We start from the raw sequence: 25,860 nt of genomic DNA on the forward strand, positions 1-25,860 counted from the left end.
AGTGAGGGAGGGCCGCTCTTTCCGCTGCGCTCGATGGTGACGCGGTAGCCCATCCGGTAGCCAGGGAGCGTTTCGCCGAGGAGCTGGCGCGCGGTAGGTGGTTCCTCGCGGCCGGAGGCGGGGCGGACCGGGCTGGGCGGGGGTTTCGCGGGCCGGTCCGACCGGGTAGACGGCCGGGCTCGCGGGATGGGGCAAGTGCCTGAGGAGGGGGCAGCCTCCGGGGCTGGGCTCCGCGGCGGGTCCTGGGCCGAGAGGCCTGAGTACAGCTCAGGGACCCCAGGCTTCGGCGCCCGCAGCAGCTGCTCCTCCCCCGGCGCCCCCCGCCTTGGAAAAGAGAAAACGGCGCCGGGAGACGGGCGGGACCGGGCAGCCCCCGTCCCCACCCTGTTGGGCTCCCTCGGCCAGCCCAGCCAGGAGGCCGGTCATTGACCGCTTTGCACCCATTGCACTTGAAATACTGTTTGACTTGAAAAAGAAAAAAAAATTGATTAGGATATTTGGGTAGTGCAGGGTGACAAGGACTAGTCAAGTATGACCGAACTCCCTGGAACTTATATTCCCAAGTTATACGGGACCGAACTACAAATAACGGCACTGTACGGAGTAGCGTTTGTTCAGTGCTATATCCCAGCCCTGGATTTGGTCCTCCTGGGCTCTGTAATTGATACAAGCCTACGTTTATTTAAGCTCTCTGCTAACGAGGGGTGTCTTCCTTGGTAGCTGAGACGGTAAAGAATCTGCCAGCTATGCAGGAGACTGGGGTTGGATCCCTGTGTCGGGAAGATCCTGTGGACATCTCCAGTACTCTTGCCTGGAGAATCCCGTGGACAGAGGAGCCTGGTGGGCTACAGTCCATGGGGTCACACAGAATCAGACATGACTGAGCGACTGACACTAATGAGGGGGAGAGCACTCAAAGGTTTATTTTTAATTCCTTGCGAAAATTTAACTCGCGTTCATTCTGTCTTGCCTTTGCTTCAACATCTGCTGTCTTAATCTTACCCTTCTCCATCTCTGAGGCGGATTTGCAAAATATAGGGGAAAAGGAAAAAAACAAAAAACAAAAAACAGGAGAAACCAGTCTTCTAACTTCCTTAACTTTGGATCCCACTCCTGCGGGGGATTTTTTTTCCCCCAAGGTTTCTTCTGAGCAGAAGCATCTGGCGATGGTGACCCTGGGACATGATATTTTCTATGAACTGGCATCTTTAGCTAGGGTGCTCCTCTGCTCGCTAACCAGGAAGTTGGTGGTCTGCTATTACCCATGTTTCTTGATTCCTGAATTATGCTGGAATTCTCTAGAATATCTGCTGGAAGTAAATATTTACTTAGCACGTCAGATCGTTTTTAATTGAACAAATTTTTCTGTCTTGAACTTGCCTGTGGTTAAGGTCCCCCCCCCACCCCACCGCCCCATGTCTCTGTTTCCCCAGGGAGAAGTTATTCCTCAAATCAACAAAAAGACACAAAAGTTCCTTGCTCATTCAGGCAGTGAGCATATAAAAGTTGTTCACCTCTTTGTTCAGTTGTAGGTTAACTGATCAGACAGCTGTCAGATACATTAAAATTGAATTCAATGTTTTTTCAGCTGATCTGTTAACTCTTACTTGCCAGAGTGATTCTTCTAAAACTTGTTCCTGTGTTTGTTTACTGAAGTATTTTTATACAACTTCTTCATATTAAATTTACAATGTTAAATAAAATAGTAACTTTAAAACAGTTCCTGACTGAAAGTAGGTGTCCTGAGCTTTTGATAGAATTATTTGGTGTCTGGGGAAGAAGGGCACGTGTGTATGTTTAAAATTAGTGTATATTTATTAAAAATTACAGACTTGAATTTGACTTCACAGGAACTAGAATGCCTGTTCATTAATATGTTAATACTCTTTTGTTAATTGCTGCTCTTCTGCAGAATAGAGATTATCTATTTTACAGGTTGAGGACTTGATAATTTGGACTTAAACCATCAGACTTTAAAGCCCATGCACTTTTCTCTACCTGGCTACCTAGTGGATTGACTATTAAGTTTAACATTCATCTAACCATTTTCTTTAGTCCAGTAGGAAATTAAGACATTTATAACATAGTTACCTTTTTCATTTTCTTTATTTAGAAAGCTATTTGGAGGTTATGGATTATAAGCCCGAACCTGAACTCCTCAGTGAGAGCTCAGAACGTCTCTTCTCCTTTGGAGTGATAGCAGATATTCAATATGCTGATTTGGAAGATGGCTATAATTTCCAGGGAAACAGAAGGAGGTACTACAGACACAGTCTTCTTCACTTACAGGGTGCTATCGAACACTGGAATCAAGAACGCAGCCCGCCCCGTTGTGTGCTTCAGCTTGGAGACATCATCGACGGATACAATGCGCAGTACAAAGCATCAGAAAAGTCACTGGAGCGCGTCATGAACACATTCCAAATGCTGAGAGTCCCTGTTCATCACACGTGGGGAAACCACGAATTCTATAATTTCAGCAGAGACTATTTAACAAACTCCAAACTTAACACAAAGTTTCTGGAAGACCAGATTGCCCACCATCCTGAGACTGTGCCCTCGGAGGATTATTACGCGTATCATTTTGTACCATTCCCTAAATTCCGCTTCATTTTACTCGATGCTTATGACATGAGTGTCTTGGGCGTGGATCAGTCTTCTCCAAAATACCAGCAGTGTCTGAAGATACTGAGGGAGCACAACCCAAATACGGAACTGAATAGTCCTCAAGGTGAATTATTCCTTTGAGCTGAGAATCTTATACATTGTCTTTAAATTCTTCAGCTACCTTTTATTCAGCAGGAAGATGGATGATAAGGTAAAAGTATACTGTCCTGTTGTTCAGGGTCAGGATTTCTCACTCGCCTCAAGGCACACGGAGTGGTGGCAGTTGGTTCAAGATTCATTTATGTAGCAGATGTCTGAGGGCCTAATATTCTGGCCGGGCACTTTCACTAGGGCACCTATTCAGAGTTATAGGCAGTACTGACAGCACTGCTTTTTTGTGGACCGAGTGGAGGAAGCAAGAGAAGAAAGTGTGCAGGACAGATAATAAACGAAAGAGAAGTGATAAACGCCACCAAGAAAATATAGTATAATATTACAGAAAAGGACTAGAGGTACCATTGTAGTTAGTTGGCCAGAAATAGCTTCTCTAAGGAGAAAAGCATTTCAGCTGAAACCTGAGTGAGAAGGAGTCATCATCCTTTGGAAGAGTGGGTGGAGCATAGTGTTCAAGACAAAAACAAACACAGAGATGCAAAGCAGAGTAAGACCTTGTTAGTGAAGCACGCACAAGGGTCTGGGGGTGAAAGTGACTTTATAGTGACTCAGTGGACGTGAAAACAGTCTATTTTGTATTCAGTGTAACGAGGAGTAAGGGAAGTAAGCAGAGGAGTATTGAGATCAGGAGTAAGACACAGCGTGATTTACATTGCTCTAAATTCTTTTAGTTCCCTATTTTAAGTCAACTGCTGCCGAGTATTCCTGAAGAAAAAAGCACGAGTCTCCCCCCTGGTAGCTAAGTTTGGATGCCCGAGTGAGAGTAGTGTTGACGTTTGACGGGTGTAAATGACTGGATTCGTTTCAGGACTTCGTGAGCCCCAGTTTGTCCAGTTTAATGGTGGATTTAGCCCAGAACAGCTGAACTGGCTGAATGCAGTTCTTACATTCTCGGACAGAAACCAAGAAAAGGTGGTGATTGTGAGTAAGTATTTACATGATTCTGTTACTCTGGCATTTTAGAGAATGGGTTTAGTTAAAGCATACTAACAATATTGAGATGTCTCTTTTTTATAAAATAAAAGCTTAGTTTAAAACTTTGTTGAGAAACAATCTGAATATAAAATTAATGTTTAAGAATTGTAAAATAAAAAGGAGAAAAACATATATTAGAGATTGTGATTTGGCCTTTTAGGTTTCAAAGTAGAATTTCCCCAAATAGGATCAATTTGTGTAGCAATGTGTGTAAGTGAAAAATTCCAGTCCGGCCCCGGCCCACGTCTCAGCCTCAGGGGTCCTGCTGGTGGGTGCAGTGGCCTCTGCTGCCCACTGAGAGCAAAGCTGGGGTCCCAGGAGACAAGTGTGAGAGGACCGCCTGGCAGGACTGTGAATCCTCCATGTGGTTGCAAGGAAATAAGTGTGTTGTTTTCACTTAGGGTTATTTTTTGCGGCATACTGCCACCAGAGATCATAGGAATCTGGAGGTGCTTAAAGTACACTCAGATGTAGATGTGTGCGGGTGCTTATGCACATTCTCACGCACACACATGAACTGAATTTGGGTTGCGGTATGTCTGGTGTACGTGGTGTGGGGGCTGAGATTAGTTCTCCTGTTTAAAATTGACATTGCCTGAAGATTGGACTGAGGGGCATGGGGATGGCATGCCCTTCTGGCTGTTGTTTCTGTGATCCATGTGACTGGACAAATGTTCAGTGTACACACTGCAGTTTTCTTATGTTGTATCAAATGAAACTGTGAACATGAAGTCCTTTTGAAAGTGACAAGCTTTTCAGATAGTTGGTAATATAAAATTATATCCAAGGAATTCCCAGGTTGTCCAGTGGTTAGGACTTCGCGCTTTTCACTACTGAGGCCTGGATTCTATGACCACTGGCTGGGGAACCAAAATCCTGCACGCCACGTGGGGCAGCCAAAAAATAAATTATATTTCTGTAAATCAGTTTTTACTTCTCTGTCTTTCACTGATGTGATAAGATGGTGCACGAGATGGTGTTTTATTCTTAAATTTTATTCAGAATAAAGTGTTTCTAAAATATCAAATGTCATTCAAGGCTTGGAAAATTAAATAAGGTGCCCTCAGGGGTGATAGCCCTGATGTTACACTGTTTGGTTCTGTAATAAGTGGTCTCCAGAATGGGATACTTCTTGTCTCTGCTTCTTAGTTTTTGCTGCCAAAGTGTACCTGTTAATTTTACCTGTACTGAGTGTACAAAATGTACCTGTACTTAATACTCTGATGTCTTTGAACCCAAAGAGATTGAACCACGTAGCTCACGGCGCGCGGCTCCTGAGTCGAGCCCCTTTGTCATCTCTCCCTCTGTGTTCCCATTTCTTTGCGCTTCTCTCCGTGCACATGTCTGCATTAGCTTCTGATAGGTTTCTTCCATTTCGCTCTCAGCTCAGAGGCCAGGTAAACAAACCTGTAATAACTGAGTGCCTTGGGTTTTCTTTAGCAAAGTTTAAAATGGCTAATAGACATTTTATTTTGTTTCTTCACTTTCATTTTGGCTACTCAGTGGTATTTGGCCTACTCAAGTTTTGGCCATTCAGTTGGAAGGACGGAATTGCTATTAGTTGAGATATGGAACCACGGCAGTAGGAGGGGTTTCGGATGAAGAATTCAGGAGTTCATGTTTGAAAATATTTTTCAAGCGTCAGATGCCTCTTAGACATCAGGAGAGAGACTGAGTAAGCATTGTGGACATACTTGTCAGAAACTTGGAGTCGAAGTTTGGGTTGGATATCTAAATGTGGAAGTTGAATAGACCTGATGTTTAAAATCGTAAATTACTAAGAGGTCACTATGCTATTAGGGGTAGATAGTGTAGTGTATCCCGAGGAGCAAGCATTCGGGCAGCCCGGGTAGGACCCAGAGAAGTGAGACTGCAGTAAAGGAGGGTGAGTATCAGGAGCAGTCAAGGTTAGGAGAAGAGTAGGGGCATGGCGGTGTTCTGGAGCCAAGTATTTCAAGGAGAAGGGAACAAGTGACTGTGTCAGACACCACTGGGACTTGATAGATGTGTCCAGCATAACAGTGGGTCTAGAAAGTCACGTGGCCTCCTTGGACTCTCAGCCCTTATCACAGCTCGAGAGTGGTGGCGGTGATGGGGTGTGTGTGTGTCTCTGTCTGTGTGCCAACCCTCTGTTACCACCTCCCTTTTTTTTTTTTTTAAATAAACTAATAGTTTTTAAGCAGAATAAAAATATTCAGAATAAAAATAAATGGTAGCAGAGAAAAAAAGAAAGTGATTTACTGGGAAGAAGTAAAGACCAGTGAGCTATAGTGCCCATCCTTGGGCATGAAACCGCACCTGCCATGTGATGTGGCCTCACACCTGTCTTGGCATCGAGAATCTGAAGTTCTGCCTCTGTCTCCTGGGGAAGCTAGTGTGAATGTTCCCTGCTCTAACTTAGTTTTCTCGTGTACAATGGCTGTGACCATCTTGACCTGGAAGTGTTTAAAGTGGCACAAGTCAGTTCTTTATAAAACATCGAGTATACAAATGACATATAATCCATGGGCGCCTCCCTAGACTGTTCTGTTACTTCTGAGCAGCTCGTTCTGTGTGTGTGACACTCATATACATGTAGGAAAGTTGGCAAGACTGGATTCCAGCATGGCATCTGCCTGACCGGTGGCTGCCTTTGCTGACCGCCCTGCCCAGGTCGCCCTCCGTCTCCCCTGGTGTTAGTACATTTTGAGACCCTAGGCCGTAGATCTCGGATTTCTGCCTGTACAGCAGCTGCTGTCCCCTTGGGTATGAACCGTCTCCCCCTTCTTTATGCTCCAGAGACGTGGCTGTAGAGTATCTAGTTTTTTGCGGATGTTGATTCTCTCTGTTCTCAGTCCAGGATGAGTAGCAGTACACATTTTCTTTTTCCTGAGTACTCGTTGTTAGCCTGTTTTTTGTGAAAGAGGTATTTCTTGATTGGTTCATAACTCTTCTTCTCTTAAACAGGCCATCTTCCCATTTACCCCGAGGCCTCTGACAGTGTGTGCCTGGCCTGGAATTACAGAGACGCCCTGGCGGTCATTTGGTCTCACAAGTGCGTGGTGTGCTTCTTCGCCGGCCACACTCACGATGGCGGCTACTCTGAGGACCCTTACGGTGTGCACCACGTCAACATAGAAGGGGTTATCGAAACAGCTCCGGACAGCCAGGCCTTTGGCACCGTTCACGTCTATCCTGACAAAATGATGTTGGAAGGGAGGGGCAGAGTTCCACACAGAATTATGAATTACAGGAAGGAATAAGCCTTCCTTCCATTTTTGGTCTGATTTTGTTTACTTTTATAGACAGAGACTGACTTGGCTTTGTGGTTTTGTTTGCCCCCCATTCCCCAAGACTCAGTCTCGTTATTTAGGATTCTATTTGCATAACAGATAGCCATAAATGGCTTCAATGTGTGTTAGCTCGTAAGATACTCTGAAGCGTTATTTTTGGGTAATATATCCCATGCTGAAAATTGGAAAGAAGATGAATGAAAGTAGCCTGAGTAAAGCAGGGAGGAGACTGAGGTGGGAAGGTGGATATAATCCTCAAAACAGACACTATTTAGCCTTACCTGAGATGTTTTTTACTTTTTACGAGGAGAATGTATTCATTCACTGTGTTAGCCATGTAACTTAAAATTCACAATAAAAAAGTAAAATAAGTCCAGGTAAACTTTTTCCGTTTACCCAGCTGTGTGAATGAGCTGTGGACACTTTTTGCTTATAGAACCCATCATATTTGTACTTTTATGGGTTTATGCTATTTTGTAAGCCAAAAAGATCACCAGTTGCCTCACAGGTGAACAAATGGCACCTCCGTTCACACAGGTAGATGCGTGGTTTCCTTGCACACCTCCTGTGATTTCAGCCAGAGCAGGACCGAGCGCCAGTGTGACTGTGCCTGCCATCCTGCCTGTCTGGGCCCCCAGCCGGTGCTGTGTGAGACTGTAGTAGGTAAATGAATTTACCCCTGACTCCCTTCATAGACAAGTGGGGTGTTTTTAACTGAGTTGTCATATATTCTGAGGCTTGTTTGCAAAAACATTTACTCAGTGGCAGATGAGGACTGTTCGAGTGTACAGAAAGTGTGCTTCAGGGCCTAAGGAAGGGGACGACAAAAGCCAGTGCTAGTCAGCGTAGTGTGCCTGCTGAGTACCAAGGCACTGTGGGGTACAGCATATGCGTTTCCACTGGCTGCTGTGACAAACTTCCCCAAACTCGGTGGCATAAGCTGTGTGTGTGTTCTCTGACAGTTCCAGAGGTCGTAAGTCTGAAAACATCTTCACTGGGCTGAGAGCACCATGTCGTCAGGGCCAGGGACTCTGGGGGAGACTGCTTCCTGGCCATTTCCAGTTTCCAGAACTGCGTGGCTTGCTGTCCTTGGCTCACGGCCCCGCCCTCTGCAGAGACAGCCTCACGGCTTTCTCCAGCCTCTTGCTGCTTTATTGTCAACGTGCCTTTCTCCTCTTCTGTCTGTGTGGTCAGGCCTCCCCTTGCCTCCCTCTTGGAACAGTGAGGGCATTGAGCGCTCACCCCGACAGTCCCCATCTCAAGATCCTTAATCACACCTGGGAAGTGCATACTGTGGTGTAACATTCATAAGAATTGGGATCCGGTTACGTCTGAGGCCCTCTATTCACTTTACAGACTTGGCGATAATGTGCTCTCTGCACAGTGTCAAGCACGGCTTGGAGGCTGGGTAGGAATTTGGAATTTGAAAATAAGTCTGTTTCTTCATTTCTTAACTAATAGTTATATATACAAAACCATAAATATGCACCATAAGTGTACGCTAGAACGCTGAAATCCTTTATATAAGGGGACAAACTACCAGACTCTTCACTCTCCTGACATACAGTTGGTGCTAATACTGTTTGGGTCAAATATTTCCTAAATCTCAGGAAACTGTCTTTACTATGGAGTTTGATGCCTGCATACCATCAAACTACGGAATTTGATGCCATCAACTAAAAGGGTTGTATCCGGGTGCTTTAAAACAGCGCTGACCCACAGAAACAACATGTGAGCCACCTTGGTAATCTGAAATATTTCAGCAGGCACATTTTAAGAAGTACACAGAAACATAAAAGTAATTTTCATAATATAATTGTGTATTCCAATACATCTCATGTTATTTCAACATGTAATCAATATAAAAATATTTTACATTCTTTTTATACTAAGTTTCAAATGTAGTGTGTGTTTTATGCTTATAATCCATCCATTTGGACAATAACTTTTCATTGGAAAAACTTGGGTCTGTATTTAGGTACAAAATTTAAAGTTGAAGAAGTGGATTCACATAATTCAGTTGTTCCAAACAAGCTTAAACCAAGTGTTCCAAATACATGTATCAGTTTCCTCATAATTGATGTTTGTAAATTAAAACAAAAAATTAAAACTTTTTCAGTAAGTACATTTCAGGTGCTCAATACACCATGTGGCTTGTGGTCGCCAGATGGTGCAGCTCTGAAGTGATCTCTCCAGAGCTACTTCTGACATTTGTTAAGGATATGTGTATAGATTTTGGTCTGACTTTTCAATTACATGGTAATTAATATTCCCTATCTGCTTCTTTTTGGCCCCAAATTCCTTTATTCTAACTAACTTTCCTTTTTTTCCAAGACATACTTGTTCACTTTGTTCACACAAAGTCCTCATTTAATTCATGGCACCTCATTTAATTCATGGTACCAGTCCAGTCTAACGATGTTAGTTCAAGGGCATAGCTCTCTCCTAAACTCCTATCTATCATCCAAACCCTGCTTCCCTCTGTTACCCTGTGCAGAGGACTTTATGTTTGGAATGCTCTCATTTTATCTACTTTAATCTTCACAATTATATAAATAAGTAGGCAGGCTGGTATTTACAGATAAAGAATTATCCAAAAGATAATTTCAATTATCTTTGGAATTCTTTAATTACAAAGAATTAAAGTAGATTTATATATTTGTCCAAGTCACATGGATAGTGATGAAGCAGAGTTGGAATTCATCTTTCTTAACTTTCCTACTACAGTATGATAAAACAGAATGTCAGATCCTTCTCTTACTAGTCCCATCCAGTCCTGTGTTGGTTCTTAGGATAAAAAAAAAAAAAAATTCATCTCTAGTAGTAACTGAAATAAATTCCTAGGAAGTCAGCTTGTTACAACCATGTTTATAAAAAATCAAGAACTCTCATTTTAAGAACAGGATTCTTCGTTTAAATCACCGTCTTGCAATGATCTGGCCAGGAGGAGCGCATCTCCTTGTTTATATATATGTAGACCCAGGAGATAAACGGGAGAAAAGCAACTGTGGTAGCAATGGCCAGCTGAATTCTTCCACCACCTGGAGCCCTACAGACACACAAAAATGATTAGAAACAAAAATCCAATAAAAATAATGATTTGGTTTGGTAACAAATATGAAGACTGAATTTAATACATCACTGCATTTTTATACAGTTTTTAATTTTTTAAATTGGAATATAATTCTTGTAGTTCTTTATATGTTCCTACTGCAAATCCTTTTTTTTTTTTTTTTAATGTGTATTCTATATAGCTTTTCCTGCTCACTTAATGTCTTGTGAGGAACTGAGATCATTGATTAAGCAGTGTTAAAATGGATCCTCACCTAATGATTTTAGTGTCCTGTTGAGGAAAACTTTTTCTCCTCAAGATTTTGAAGATACTAAATTATCTTTTCTAAAAGTTTCATCGTTTTGATTTTTACATTAGATCTATAATCCACCTAGAATCGATTTTTATGAAAGTTGTAGGGGTTGTTTCTCTTTTTTCTGTATTGATACTCAATTGGTCCATCACTATTTATTGTAAAGATTACCCCAGAGTGCTACCATTGTCCTAAATCAAGGTTCTATATGTACATGGAACTGTTCTAGACTCTTGTTTCATTCATTTATCCTTTTGCCAGTATGGATTTATCGTATACTCACAAAGAATCACTTAGGTGTTCTTTAATATTGAGATCTTTAATTTCTCCCATAATGTTTTATAGTTTTTATAGTTTTGCTTGGTAGGGATTTTGCATATCTCTGCTATATTTAGTCCTGGGGTGCTGATATTTTGATATTATAAATGGTAACTTTTTATTTTTATCATTTTCTGTTATTGCTGATTAAAAATAAGATTTTAGTAAATTGACATAGTATCCAGCAATCATGCCAAAGTCACCTATTTGAAGAAACTTTTAGATTTTTAAAAAATTTTCTACATATGTAATTAATGTTATCTGTGAATAAGGAAAATTTAATTTTTCCCTTCCAATCCTTGGGCCTTTTCTTTCTTTTTCTTGCCTTATTGTACTGGCAAGGACAAGAGCTAGAACAGTGGTGAGAAGTGGCAGCAGTGGCCACTTCTCACTCCTGATCTCAGAGGAAGTATTCAGCGGCTCACCATTAAGGGTTGATCTTTGGTATAGCTACCCTTTATCAGGGAGCTCAGTGTTAAACAATCTCCCTGCAATGCAGGAGACACGAGTTTGATCCCTGGGTCCAGAAGATCCCCTGGAGAAGGAAATGGCAACCCACTCCAATATTCTTGCCTGGGAAGTTCCATGGACAGGGGAGCCTGGTAGACTACAGTCCGTGGATTCATAAAGTGTCAGACACGACTTAGCGACTAAACAACAACCACCCTTTATCAGGGTAAGTCTGTTTCTATGAGTTTTTATTATAAGTGGTTATTGGATTTTATCAAATGTTCTTTTTGCATAGATATTTTTTTCTTTCCATTAATCTGATGAAAAACATTGCTTGGTTTTCAAATGTTAAACTAACTATTCCTAGGAAAAAACCAACTTGGTGGTTGTGTCATGAATTGCAGGACTTGATTTGCTAATTTGTTTAGGGTTTTTCTGTCTGTGGTCATGAATGAGACTGCTGTATAATTTCTTTTTTTCTTTCCTTTTTTTGGGTGGTAGGAGTAACATTCTTGTCAAGTTTTGGTATCCAGATTATTCTGCCCTCAACAAATAGACTGGAAAATATTCCTTCTTTTTCTGTTCTCTGAAAGAAGTTTGTTTAAGTTTGTATTATTTCTTCTTTAAATATTAGGTAGAATTCTGCAGTTAGGCCATTTAGAGTTTTCTTTTAGGAAAAGTTACCTACTCAATTTGTTTAACAGTGATGAGACCATTCTGAGTATTTCTTACTTTGTCAGTTCTGACAAATTGTATTTCAGTGAATTTGTGCATTTCATCTACATTTTCATATTTATTGGGAAAAAGTTGTTAATAATCTCCTCTTATGATTTTTGCAGTGTCTGTTGCATGGGTAATAACTTTCTTTTTCAGTCCTGATTATTGGTGTTTTGTGCCTTCCTTTCCTTGCTCTAATTATTTTTACCTTTTTAGTCTTGCCAGGGTTTATCAATATTATTAATCATTTCAGAGAATGAAATGTTGATTTTTTTTTTATTTCATTGGTTTCTGCTTTTGTGTTTATTTTTTCATTATTTCTTTGGGCTTATTTTGCTGTTATTTTCCTTACTTCTTTGGAAAATTCTTAACTTCTTGGAAGCTTAACTCATTGATTTTTCAGCCTTTTTTTTTTTTTTTTTTCTAATATATGTATTTAAGGCTATAAATGACCCCATAAGCATGCTTTTTAGCCACCATCCCACAAATTTTAATATGTAGTGTTCTCTTTATCATTTAGTTCAAAATATTTTCTAATTTTCATTGTGATTTTTTCCAGATGTTCTTTGGAAGTGTATTTCCTGATTTCCAAACATACAGTGGTTATATAATTATTATTTTTGTTAATGATTTCTAGCTTAATTGTACTGTGGTCAGAGAACATGCTCCATATTACAGTTCTTTGAAATTTGTTGGGACTTATTTCATGCTCAACATGAAGTCTTTTTGTAAATATTCAATGTTTACTTGAAAAGAATGTGAATTCTGTCCTTCTTGGTGCTAGTGTTCTATACATGTCCATTAGGTCAATTTTTTTATTGTGTAGATAGTCTTCTATATCTTTATTGATTTTTAAAATCTTCTTGTTCTGTTAGTAACTGGAAAAAGTATATTAAAGTCTCCCAAAATGATTGTTAATTTTTCAGTTTTTCTTTTTTGGCTTGTCAGTATTTATTTTATCTATTTTGAGGCTATGTTAATTATATATGCCTTTTATTAATAAGTGGTGTTGAGATCACCAGAGAGCCAAAGGGGAAAAAGATAATATTGCATCCATTCTTTTTGCCATTATACTAGGATAAATTCTAAACAGGTCAAAGATTTAAATGTAAAAATGAAACCATACATGTATTAGGAGAAAACTTAAGTAAGTTACTTAAAACCTGAGAGGAGGGAAAGTTTTCCTACCTGTGACTCCAGATCCAGAAGCAGTAAGGGAATGGATTGATCAATTTGGATACATTAAAGTTTTTTTCATGGCAAAGCATACTTTGCATGAGTAGAGTAAAAGGACAATAAAAGCAAAAAAGAATGTTCATCTTATATCACAGACAGAGGGTTAATAGCCCTAAAGAGCTTCTAAAAGTACAGAAGACCAACTGCCTTAGAAACTGGTTAAACCTACATCTCTCAGAGATGAACTAAGGTGTATAGAAAAAGAAATGCAGATGGCTCTTCATCACACGAAAGTACGCTCACCTTATGCTCACCGTAAGAAAAAGGCAAGTGAAAGCTACTACCCGTTTCTCAACTAACCAATTAGTAAGACTTCAAAAATTTCACAATACACTCTGTTGGTACCGTTTTTACTAGCAAGCGATTGGATACAGTCTGAACAGTAGAGGGCTGGATGCATATACTGTGGACATATCAACATAAGGAAAGTCTTCATATACCACAGAATGATCTCCAGGATGTGTAAGGGTAAAATGAAGAATACAATTGTGTATAATGTGCTTCCACTTTATCTAACAGTGAATGCATGTATTTGCTCCATTAAGAAAGCATGGAAGGATAAACCACAAAGTAGAAAAAAGGTTTACCTGTAGAGGAAAGGGGGGAGTTAGGTTTCAGGGATAGAGAAGTTAGAGCCCTTTGAATGTCCTCTGTTTTGTAGATCTGTATGTAGAACCATATAGATATTTTACATAATTATAAAACTATATTTTAAATAAAGTATCCCTAGAAATTTAAAGTAAAATGAAATAAACTATGTATTCACTTGGTGAGATTAGCATACAGAGTAACTATTCCACGTAATTTGAATGTGCATCCCTTAAAGAGATATTCCCTAAGAACAACAACACAAAGTGCCTATTTTCCATAATTATATTGTTATTCTGATTGTGTATTGTCAGATAAGTCAGATGAGTTATGTTGAGGTATCTATGTAAAAATATATATACATATAGATACTTTATATGTATTTTATATACTCATGTATGCATATACATTTATGACACAATACACACATGTGTGTGTATACACACATACATATGTACATACATGTGAATTTCCTACTTCTAACCACTAAAAAGAATGAACTCAACCCAGTAGCAGTGAGCACCATTTATACCCAGAATGTGACTTCTAAATACTATTAGCTACCAAAAGTAATGAAGGCTTTTGGGGAAAATGGTTGATTCCAGGTCTGTGGCATAAAATGTACATCTTAGCGTGGAACATTTTGTCAGAAAGCAAGGAAGCAATCAAAATTTACTAAGACCCAAAAAACTAAAAGTTTACTAGGATCATGTTAAAATTCTGGAGCCAACGTAAATAAGTGCCACTGATCAAAGATGGAACAGTTTAAGCAACTGCCGTGGATTGAAAAAACATCAAGTATGTTGAGATCTATGACTTCATAATGGTACTGTTAAATAAACAAAACTCACTGGTCACTTTTGGAAGATGCCTGGCAAGAAAAACTCATTATTCTGAAAAATGGGAAATTAAGAGAATCAACTCCTTTTCCTCTTACGATTTGTATCTGAGTAGTCAAATAATTGATAAGTAGAAGTTTGAGAAGTTTTCCAGGAAAAGAAATGATATAATTAGAGTATCAGCATTCTGCAACTCAAATGAATTAGTGGGTTTAGGCAATGGTCATCAAAATGTTATAATAATGTTACAGAGAAACATCTAGGTGTGATGTACATTGTGATGGAAGTACATACCACCACCCATGAAGTGGTCTTGCTTGGTGGTGGTGGTGATGGTGGTGGTGATGGTGACGATGATGATAAGAAGAAAAGAAGAAGACAACAACGATGACCAGCCTGTGCCTAAGCCTGTGATCTCACCACCAGTTTATAGGAAATATGGAGCACAGAGGAACAAGCATTTATACAGTTGTGGAAATGTAAACATTGGCTGCACAACTCAATACTGAATAATTACTGTTTTATTTTTGTGTGTGTGATGGTGGTAGAGTGGTTATTTTTTAAGTGCTTACCTTTTAGAGATACATACTGAAATACATAAAACATAAAACAATATGATGTTTGAGATTTATTTCAAAATAATCAGGATAGTGATAGATGATACAAGATTGGATATATAATAAATGTTGAAAATGGGTGATGAGTACATCTGATTCATTATATTAGTCTCTCTGCTTTTGAATATGTTTAGATATTTCAAAATAAAAAAACAAAAATGTTTTCATTACCAAAAACAGTCCTCTACTCTAATGCTGATTTTAAAGTCTACTTTTTAAAATTAAAATGTCTATACAGGCTTTCATGTGGTTGGTGTTTGTATACTGTGATTTTTCCACCTGTTGACTTTCAATCTTTCTGATTCTGTGTACTTAAGAGTTCTCTTTTGTAAGCAGTGTTTGGTTGGGTTTTTAACCTTTTTATCCATTTTGAAAATCTTTGAATCTTTATTGGAATATTTACATTTAATGTAATTTATCATATATTTGAATGTAATTCTCTATCTTAACATCTGCTTCCTGTTTCCCCATCTGTTCTGTGTTTTTCTCTTCTCCTTTCCTGCCTTCTATACTCCTTTTCTCTTAGTGGTTACCTCTTATTTTTCTAAGATTTTTTAAATATTATTTTTCTTAATTATTTTTCTAATCATCTAAGGTTTTCTCTTAGATTATTACCACATGAATCCTTGACTTATCAAAGTCTGATATAAGTTAGTACTTTTACCCTTCCCAGATAATTCAAGGACCCCAGACTGCTTTAGCTCCATTTTTTTCCCTTCCAACTTACATGCTCAGTTGTCATGCATTTTTCTTTTTCTATTACTGTTTTACAAAGTTAATATTCACGTATATATACCTCCAGTTTTATATTTTATTTGCTACTCTCTTTTCCTCTATCTCCGAGCTTCCTTTTGAGATCACTTTCTCCCTGAAGGACACCCTCTTAGACTGGCAGCTCCCTGCGATGACACAGAAAACTGTGTGTTGTGGTATTCACAAAAGTATAAGTGATCATGAAACACTGAGCCAACTATTGTTAGCTTCCCCTACAGAAAGGGAAGATTTCTCTCAAAAGATTCCTGTTTACATTTGTGTCAACATTCTCATTCACCTACTTGAGCACATCTGATTTTAACTGATGGGTCGAAAACTTACTTTGAAGAGCTGTGGCACAGGCCCAGCCATGCTGTGATGATCACGAGACCAAACAGCTCCCTACAAAATAGCAGAGATTTCATTTTTTTTGAAGAGGCTGTAAGTGAGATGCATATCATTCCATTTTCTCCCTGACACTTGATTCTGCTGATTGTCTGATGACTTCCTCCAAGATACAGAGCATCTACAATGACACTTGATTCTGCTGATTGTCTGATGACTTGCTCCAAGATACAAGCATCTACAAAATACTTTCAAGTCTGGCCATGACTCATAAATTACTTTTGTCAGACCCTTTAAAGAACCCTATATGAAAATAAATTTCATCTTATGAGGCAGATATGAACTTTATGATTGTTTCCCAATTTATAGATGAACAGAGAAACAACTACAGTCAAGAAGATAATCCCAGATTTGACCAGGCACTCTCTTCATATTGTCTTAGAGGGGTCAGTGTTAGGCAGGTTGAGCTCAAATCAGTAGTTCAAGTACACACTGTAGGAGATCAGGTCATGTCTTAGAGGACAGGGATGATTTGTCGAATGAGTCAGTCTAATGATTTGGGGGTGGGTATATGCCTCTAGCAGAAAAGGCAATGGCACCCCACTCCAGTACTCTTGCCTGGAAAATCCCATGGACGGAGGAGCCTGGTAGGCTGCAGTCCATGGGGTCGCGAAGAGTCGGACACAACTGAGTGACTTCACTTTCACTTTTCACTTTCTTGCATTGGAGAAGGAAATGGCAACCCACTCCAGTACTCTTGCCTGGAAAATCCTGTGGATGGTGGAGCCTGATGGACTGCCGTCTATGAGGTCGCAGAGTCGGACACGACTGAAGTGACTTAGCAGCAGCAGCATATGCCTCTAGAAATATTTGTTTAAAGGTCGTATCTTCCACACAGAGTAGAAAATAATTGTATTTGGCCAAGTACCACTTGGAAACCCCTCTGATTTCACTGAATCTTGTTGGCTTCAAGTAGATGGGGATTGATTCAAACCATCTGGTCTGCATTCCCATCCCCAACCTGATCTAGTTTCCAAAGATTAGGGCCTGTAACAGCAGCACAAAACCAGTGGGACTTAACCTACAGGACTCTCAATCTTGGTGTTGGCAGATGTTAGCAGTGGGACAGAAAGGAAAGGAATGGGGGCTCTTTGTGAGGCCAGGGAATCAAGGGTGGGGGGAAGCAGAGGAAAAGATGATAAAAGCCGGTGGGGAGGGGGGGAAGCAGTGGAAGAGGTGACAAAACAAGAGCCAGTGATGGTGACAGAGGGTGCAGAGGACAGGAGATGTACAAGGGCAAGGCTGGCAGAGGTCCCCCTCTGAGGAGGCCAGTTAACCGTGTAAGAGGTGGCTTGTACCAGGACTGAACCCGGATGCTGACGGAGTTTTCACCTCATTAGATTGGACTGAACATTATGGCATCACAAGGGGGCCAAGGTCCAACTGCCTGATGGTAATATAAGGTGATGTGTAGCAACTGTCACAGAGTGTGGTAGGCAGTGCTGGGTTTAAATCCCGGCTCCAGCTCCGTCACTGCCTCAGTTTCTTTAGCTTGTAAAGGAGATATCTTCCCTGCCCCTCGAAGTGTAAAGTTAAGTCGCTCAGTTGTGTCCAACTCTTTGCGACCCCATGGACTGTAGACCACCAGGCTCCTCCGTCCATGGGATTCTCCAGGCAAGACTACTGGAGTGGGTTGCCATTTCCTTCTCCAGGGGATCTTCCCGACCCAGGGATCGAACCCAGGTCTCCCGCATTGCAGGCAGACGCTTTAACCTCTGAGCCACCAGGGAAGCCCTCCTCAAAGTATTGGGGGAGTTAAATCACCAAGATAAGGTGTTGTGAAGACACAAATTTCCCAGTTCTTCCCCATCCACCCCAAACTGTGAAAACCACCACTCACTCACCTGCCTTCCTCTTCATGCAAGAGGTTCTGTTTCTTATGAAGCAAGAGGTTGTATGCCAAGCTGATAGCCCACAGGACACAAAGGAATATGTGTATTGCAGACACACTCTTCCAAATAAAGTTACCTAAAAACAGATATCCTGGTGCTGTTAATCATGGAACCACGCCCCAGAGAAACAAGATTTCTTTGTATTGGCTTTTCATCTGCCTTCAGGGAAAGCATACAGAAAAGGCTGGGGGTTTTTTGGCTGTTGTTTTGATTTGTCCTCAAATCAAAAGGTTAAAACAGAAGTGAAAACAATACTTATAAAGTTAAGTGGACATTTATTATTTTGGTTGTCCATAGTCTCCCATTCGGATGCTGACGACCTGTCTTTTCTCTGGGGAACCACCCTTCCCACACTCTCACACATGTTCCAGTGTCCCAGACGACTGGACACTAACAAGGGCAATGTATTCCATCCCTTTGGTGACAGTGATTTGTCTCAGGATGAACAGATAACCAATCAGGAGCACCAGCTCCATCCTGAGCTTTTGCGGAGCGATCAGGGAAGTGGATTCTAGATTCTGTTGGACCTAGCATGGTGAAGCTGTGACCTTTGAGCGGCAGGGCCACCACGTGGAGCCCTGGGCTGAAGTGCAGCTGATGTGCAACTAAGACTGCAGAGAAGTGTAAGTTCTGAGCCGCCACCGGCGCCTGAAGCCAGCACTGCCTCAGTGTTTTCAGTAAAGGATCCCAGTACATCTCGCTTCAGCTTATAGGCCATTTGAGTTGAGTATTTTTTCCTTGCTTGCAACTAACAGAGCCCTAATGGATACACCTTAAAGATGTAAACAGAGTTCTAGAGGGCTGTACAAGGAGCCTGTACATCTGGGCCACGGGAGTTTTCCCCACCCAGGCGGGAATCATTCGTCTTTATTCTAAGGCCCTGAGAAATTTCCAGCCCCATTAGTAGAAGCTGATTTAAAGAAAGTGAAGAATAACCTGCAGGACTGATATTCTCCACTAATAAGAAAATATTAGTAAACAGTGAAAAAATTTTTTCTGCTATAAGACACTTTTATAGAATAAAACTGTCCAATTTAGGTTTAATGAATTTTTAGGGCCGTAAAAGGTGAAGCAGCTATGTTTTGCCCCTGACTGAGGTTGGTGACCTGTGGCCCATACAAGCCAGCTATTTTAAGTGAATGTTTTATATGTATTCTCACCTGGGATATATATGTGTAAGGAGTCCAAGGAGAAAGTTATGAGACAAATACACGATAAAGCCTCTGTGTTATACAGCCATTCATTGACTCAACAAGCGTTGGGTACATGAGTTAGACATGATCCTGCTTTTAAAGGGCCTACAGTCTAGATGGAGGAAACATATATAAAAGTGTGCAGGAAATTGCTGGAGTTACTGTGATGGATTCCCTGGTAGCTCAGATGGTAAAGAATCTACCTGCAATGCAGAAGACCCAGGTTCGATCCCTGGGTCGGGAAGATCCCCTGGAGAAGGAAATGGCAACCCACTCCAGTATTCTTGCCTAGAAAATCCCATGGATGGAGGAGCCTGGCAGGCTACATTCCATGGGGTCACAAAGAGTTGGACACAACTGAGCGACTTCATTTTCACTTTCACTGTGAAGGTACACAGGGAGACTAGAAAGGGCAATATGTACTAATGAGAAATCCAGAGATGTGTTACAGACATTATAGACAGTTTCTATATAATAGTAGCAATTCAGATACATAGCAGTTCATTCATTTTGAATGAATTGAAAATCAGAAAGTGATGAACCAGAGTGGTACTGGGAGAAGGATTCGTATAGAGTAGATAAATAATAGACATTGATCCCCACTGAGCATGGAAACAAAGTTAGCAGTTTGATTGTTGCTGATTTTCCATTAGCTTAGTGGCTTAAGAAATAAGTGCAGTGACTGAAGCCCATCTCTCTCGGGCTGTTCCACATCAGCATCAGAGATGCTGGGATCCAAGTGCATAAAGCCTGTCTTAGTATGGCACGTCCGCATCAAGTTTTCCTGAAGATGGAAGGGGATGATCTAGACTGGAATTCGCCTCCTCTTAGGATCAGAAGGAAGAAGAAAGACATGGAGGGCTCCAGTTTTTTACTGGGAGTTGGGCAGACAGACTCTCATTATTAAAAGGAAATCTGATGTTCCGTATCACCATTGAGAATTCAAGGTTCATACCTGTGACAAGAGGGTTAAGTCCAACAAGCAGGGTCAGAGTGGCAGGAATCGTATACATAACCTGTGAGCAGAAAGGAAATTATAGGGGTAAGAAGGATGCCCGATACAGGAGATGTTCCGAGACGTTTAGGGAGCAGAGAAAGATGACACCGGTGGTGGTCCCACGTGCCACGATTTACCTCCAGCTTTTAGTAACAGCCAAGGAAGTGGTAACCTCGGCTTTTACAGCACTTACCGTGTCAGGGTGTCATTCTACCTGCCTTCTTCCTAGACCGTAGGCTCTTCCAGGAAAGACTTTTTCATTCTCAAGCTCTAGCAGTGAGCAGAGCTTTGATCTCAAGACACAGTGACCTCCTAATCTCTCCCAAGCGACACCCACGCCTAAATGGCCTTCCCCTACTTTTCAAAAATTGCTCTATGAAAAGCAGGACTTGAGCAGCCATAATTAGCTACGTGGCCCTGCTGAGTCTAGACCCATGGGCCATCCAGCCCCATACTCCATCTGCAAGTGAGACCACAGAAAGTTTACTAACAGCGTATGGATCACATGTGCCCAATAAGATCAGGTTCTTCATTTCTGAAACTGATAACTTGGTTTGGAGTTGCGAAGACTGGCCCTGAAGAGGCCTCATTCACAGCAAGCAGGCAGATTCAAGAAAAACCTATTGCTTGTATGTTGTGGGCAGAGGACAAGCAGAGGTGGGAGGTTTATAAGAAGCATGGGGGCCTCCCCAGAATGTAGCTATGAGCCACATCAATCGTGATGGCTAGTTAGAAACCATTAGTTTATCTGGATGTTGTCAGGGCTCAACATTTTAAGTGATCTGCTGTCACTGTGAAAACACACCTGTCTTGACCCTGGGGAGAGATGGTATCTGTATTATAGACCATGTTCATCCCTCCCAAAGGGTCCCCAGTGATGACTGGAGTATCAGCAGGTACCGACATTTGCAAGGACAGCCATGCTGCTGAGGGTTAGACCAGACGTTAGTGTGCATATGAATTATCTGGAGGTCTGATTAAAATGCAGATCTGATTCCAGAGGTCTGGGGTAGGGCCCAAGATTCTGCTTTTCTAATAAGCACCCAGGGGACACTGCTGCTGCTTTTCCAAGGACCACACTTAGAGCAGTAAGGGGTTAGTTAGTTCCCCCAGTGAAAACCTACATGACTTAGCAACTGAGGGAGAGACGGAGACAGACAGACAGACAGAAATTAAACACATACACATCATACAGTATTTAACTGTGCTCTCCATAAGAAGTGTTTGGCGGAGACTTTTAAATGTGCATTTAAGTATAACAGATATCTGTGATTAAAGGGTCTAAGATCTTATTTCAGTGTATTGGAAACACATGACCAGGACAAATCTTTAAGTAATCGTTTCCCAAGGTAGCTGTGCCATGTTAATCCTTATTTAAATGCTTATCTCTGTTTTGAATGAGATTAAGGATTTTCTTTTTTTACATGCAGAGAGACTGAAAGTAATTGTTTTTAGTACACAAGTAAAAACAATGCATAGTATAAACACTCATTAATGAACTCAGTAGAATCCAAGTATAATGGTCTTTTATCTTTTTGTTGGTGGATTTTTTAAACTAAAGGGTACTGTAATATTTATTTACTATATTTAGTTTAATTGAACATATAGCCACTGAGACCCATAATAGTCATTTCTAACAATGCTCTCCCCCGTCTCCCTGCCACTATAAAAACTAAAAAAGCCAATTTGTTTTCTTACCCTTTTTAGCAGTGAGGGGCCATCATGTTCCAGCAATGAAATGTACGGAAAAGTCTTCTGGAGGCAAGGCTGATATGCAGAGCCCTTAACACTCAATATTCATGGGTACTGACCCAGCAGGATGGATCCTAGACCATAAGCCTTATTAGTAGTAATATGTACTAACTGGGCAGCAGCCTGTCTGGGGAGCTTCTTGGGAAACATTTGCTATTTGATGAAAGGAAGAAAAAGCACAGAGGAAAACTGGTTTTACCTCCTGCCTTGTTTCTTCCTACTTGCGATGCTTTTGTCTAGGGATGAGATGTCTGGAGCTGTAGCAGCCATTTTGTAAACATGAGGATATGTCGCCTACCCATTGAGGACTGGCAGAGAAACAAGCAAGCAAGTGCAGGTCCTTGATGACACTGTTGACCATTAAGCAGCTGCCTCTAGACTTCTTCTCATGAGATGGTCTGTATGTTTATAACCTGATGCTAGTCAGATATTCTGTTATTTGCTCCTGTATGCATCCTGATACAAGTATACTCCATGCACAATTTGTGGTAGAGAACATGAACATCAGTCAGGTACAGTACAAGCGCCCAGGACCCAGTAACCGAGTGTCAGTTCATCTGTGTGTTCATTCTTCCACTCTAAGAGTCAGTCTGGGAAGGACTGCCATAGGAAAGCTCTATGCTAGGTTGCCAAGCAAGAAGAGGGAACTGGCCCCTGACCCCTGGGAGCTGGCATATACAGAGCCAACTCCAATGCAAAGCAGAATGAGTTACTGCTATAGTGAAGGTTCAGAGGAAGGATGCTTGGGATTTATGGGAAAGAGGTGGAGAGATTTTGTGGTGAGATGGCATTTGAGATAGACCTGGACACCTGAATAAGAGTCTGACACAGGAATTCTCAGGGCAAGTGCCAGAAGTACTACAGGTGGACTAGGCTTCCAAGACCCAGTTGGGAAGGTAGGTTAGGGCCATATTGTGGAGGGCCAACTTAGACGTCTTGGGGAGTGACAAACGTTTCTGAATCAGGAAGCAATATGTGGGAAGAATTATAGGAATGTAAGAGATTAGAGGCAGCTCAAAGAATTAGAAAGGACCCATAAGGGTCCACATGGGAGGTAATGGGGGGTTAAACTGCAGGTGAGTGAGGATGTCTGTGGGGGTCTGGTGTTGATGCTTATATTTCATCATCCAAGCATGATGTAAAGGGTAAAATGTACAGATACTGTACAGATGAGCAATTAGACCTACACTGCTTTTTGGTGGATTGTTCTTCGTTTTGTTTTTTTGAGGGGAACTCAAAGACAGTGGTTGGAGAAGGCAATGGCACCCCACTCCGGTACTCTTGCCGGAAAATCCCATGGACAGAGGAGCCTGGTAGGCTGCAGTCCGTGGGGTTGCTAAGGGTCTGACACAACTGACGTGACTTAGCAGCAGCAAAGACAGTGGTGAGAAAACAGAGATATTAGAGATGGCTGAGGTTTTGAGCAAGGATGACTCAGAATGACTCTGCTGATAACAGAAATGGTGAGTCAGGAGGAAAAGTGGGTTTTGGAAGGAAAGATGCTGAAAAGGACCTTGTGCGTATTAGAGGACCTTGTGCGTATTAGAGGAGTCAGTGTGACGTACTGGTGGATGGATCTAGGAGTCTTTTGGAAATTCACCATTAAGCTGGATAGTTGGAACTGCAGGAGAAATAACATTTGGCATTAAGGACATGGACCAGAGTCCTGAGGAAGAGGCAGTTTGGTTTGATGCAGGGGCATGAGAATCTGGACAATAAGAATATCAGAATGTGGTTATATTTATATGTGATATTATATGTACTGTCATTCCAAATGCTTTTACTTGTTGCTACTTGTACAAAGTCAACATTATTCCAAAGCTTAAGATCATCTCATCGGTGATATTGTATAGTCTTAGATGCCTCTATTAAAAGAAACAAAATCCAGATATTTCAGAAAATGTGTGGAACAAATTCCCCCCTCCTCTAAATGGTTTAGTCAGAGCATCAGTTCAGTATATACTGTAGGTTTTATGGGCTTTAATTACTTTTTGTGAATATAACTCACTGAATTAGCAGAACCACAAACCTTAAGCCTGCCATTTTCTGGTCCAACGTTTGTTGGGGTTTCTGGGTAGAAATTCATGAGGATTGGTTCACATGACCTTGAGAGGTCTACTCTGTCTTCAGAAAAGTGTTCTTAGTTGGCCTGTTTTATTCAAAGGGAATACAGCTGAAAGGCCCTTGTATCTCTCTAAAATTCTGAATTCTCAATTTGATCCTTCTCCTCCTAATGTTTTCACATTTCCCTGGTGGCTCAGATGGTAAAGAATCTGCCTACAATGCAAGAGACCCAGGTTCGATCCCTGGGTCAGGAAGATCCCCTGGAGAAGGCACTGGCTACCCACTCCAGACTGGCGGCCTACAGTCTATAGGGTGGCAAAGAGTCAGATATGCTTGAGTAACAAACACTTTCACTTTTCCTCCTAATATTTTAGGAAAAGGCGCTTACTTTTGATTTCTACGCTCTTAAGTACACGAAGCAGGGAGGAAGGCAAACAGACACACTGCATATTTCCTGCAGTTCCCTGATTCTTTTAGGTATGGGAGAGCAGGCCATACTCACCACCCACAGTTCTGCATCCGGATCGTTCACCTGGAATGCCAGAACAGCAGCATTAGCCCCAGGCTGTCACAGTTCTATTCCAGTATTTGGTCTGGTCTTCATTCATATCAGCAATTTGCTAAGCCCAACAGGAGGACAGGAGTAAGACAGTCTAGTTGATGGGGTTGTGTGTGTATGTGTGTAGCGGGTGCTTCTGGCTGTGTGTGTGTGTAGGGGGTGTTTCTGGCTGACCCCAGCACCTGGTTTAAACACACAGCCACACTTATTTTGTAAAGAAGTGCACAGAGGCTCTGCGAAGTGTGGGCCAAGCCCAGAATGGGTGTTTAAACGGCCCTCCAGCCTCAAGAAATGAGGAAAGCTATCGCGAGGGGACCCCAGATCTTACTTGAAAGGATAATTAGCTGTGAGGGTTTTTGTTCTGCTTGCTCTCCGAGCTGTGCACAGCCTTGCCCCCGGGCTGCCTTTTTATAAAGGTACCCCGCAAAGAGACACGCGCCAAACCAGCTCCTTCCAGCGAGCAAACGGGGTCATGTGACAGCAGCTGTATCTCAGCCCAGATGGGGTGGGGGTGCCCTAAGCATCAACCCTAATTCCCGCCCTGCCCGTACCGGGCCGGCTTCTGCGACCCCGCCGGTCGGTCGGTCTACACCGCAACCCGCCTGGAGTTGGAGCCCGGGGCTCCCCTCCCGCCGCCCCCGCCCGGCCCGGGGCGCTGACCTGCACAAAGGCCGCCAGCGCGAAGAAGGCGCCCATGAGCCAGTTGCAGGCGCGCCACAGGCCCCGCGCCCCGCGCCCCGCCGCCGGCGCCATGGTCGGGCGGACGGGCCGGGCTGGGCCGGACCGGGCCGGGACAAACCGGTCCCAACGGGGCGCACGTCCACCGGGCTGGGCGGTCCACCTCTGGCCCCTCCTCCCGCCCCGCCCGCGCGCTCTCCGGAAGGTCCGGGGCCACGGGCCGGCGCGCGCCGGGGCGGGAGAGGCGCCGAGCGGGCCTCCCTGAGTGTCCCCATTCGCTCCTCCCCAAAGGCGGGGAGGCGCGGGGGTCTGCCCATTTCACAGACGCGGAGAGTGAGTCCGAGGGCGCCCGCGTGGCTGTCCCAGCATTTCACAGCTGGTCCGTGGGGGCAGGAATTTGCGCTTGAAC

At 42.2% G+C, this 25,860-nt stretch overlaps 2 protein-coding genes across 5 annotated transcripts; one reads left to right on the forward strand and one right to left on the reverse strand.

The window, feature by feature from the left end:
• Positions 1 to 7: 7 nt before the first annotated feature.
• On the forward strand, positions 8 to 12,789 carry ADPRM (ADP-ribose/CDP-alcohol diphosphatase, manganese dependent). The gene is made up of 4 exons (XM_005907197.2): positions 8 to 93; positions 2,114 to 2,731; positions 3,590 to 3,706; positions 6,703 to 12,789. Exons 2-4 carry the CDS (start codon positions 2,131 to 2,133, stop codon positions 6,996 to 6,998), a joined length of 1,014 nt encoding a protein of 337 aa, XP_005907259.1. The 5' UTR covers positions 8 to 93; positions 2,114 to 2,130; the 3' UTR covers positions 6,999 to 12,789.
• TMEM220 (transmembrane protein 220) lies at positions 9,942 to 25,623 on the reverse strand. 4 transcript variants are annotated; one of them, XM_005907196.3, is made up of 6 exons: positions 25,434 to 25,623; positions 24,717 to 24,746; positions 20,357 to 20,417; positions 18,161 to 18,284; positions 16,254 to 16,313; positions 9,942 to 10,077 (listed from the first exon to the last, which is right to left on the reverse strand). In XM_005907196.3, the coding sequence occupies exons 1-6, from the start codon at positions 25,524 to 25,526 to the stop codon at positions 9,942 to 9,944; spliced, it is 504 nt and encodes a 167-aa protein (XP_005907258.3). In that variant the 5' UTR covers positions 25,527 to 25,623. The 4 variants fall into 4 exon arrangements, with proteins under 4 accessions (XP_005907258.3, XP_070245604.1, XP_070245605.1 ...); XM_070389503.1 differs by lacking the exon at positions 24,717 to 24,746; XM_070389504.1 differs by lacking the exon at positions 16,254 to 16,313.
• Between the last annotated feature and the right edge of the window lie 237 nt (positions 25,624 to 25,860).

Source organism: Bos mutus, chromosome 19 (genome assembly GCF_027580195.1).
Source record: "Bos mutus isolate GX-2022 chromosome 19, NWIPB_WYAK_1.1, whole genome shotgun sequence".
Classification (NCBI taxonomy): Eukaryota; Metazoa; Chordata; class Mammalia; order Artiodactyla; family Bovidae; genus Bos; species Bos mutus.

Bases quoted from the DNA above. Each gene is read 5' to 3' on its own strand.
- ADPRM (XM_005907197.2), top strand. From the start codon at position 2,131: ATGGATTATAAGCCCGAACCTGAACTCCTCAGTGAGAGCTCAGAACGT. The intron at 2,732-3,589 runs GTGAATTATTCC...GATTCGTTTCAG, and splicing joins GGAACTGAATAGTCCTCAAG to GACTTCGTGAGCCCCAGTTT. The intron at 3,707-6,702 runs GTAAGTATTTAC...TCTCTTAAACAG, and splicing joins AGAAAAGGTGGTGATTGTGA to GCCATCTTCCCATTTACCCC.
- TMEM220 (XM_005907196.3), bottom strand. From the start codon at position 25,526: ATGGCGCCGGCGGCGGGGCGCGGGGCGCGGGGCCTGTGGCGCGCCTGC. The intron at 20,418-24,716 runs GTGAGTATGGCC...TTCTGCTCACAG, and splicing joins CGGATGCAGAACTGTGGGTG to GTTATGTATACGATTCCTGC. The intron at 18,285-20,356 runs GTATGAACCTTG...ATCTGTTTTTAG, and splicing joins ACTTAACCCTCTTGTCACAG to GTAACTTTATTTGGAAGAGT.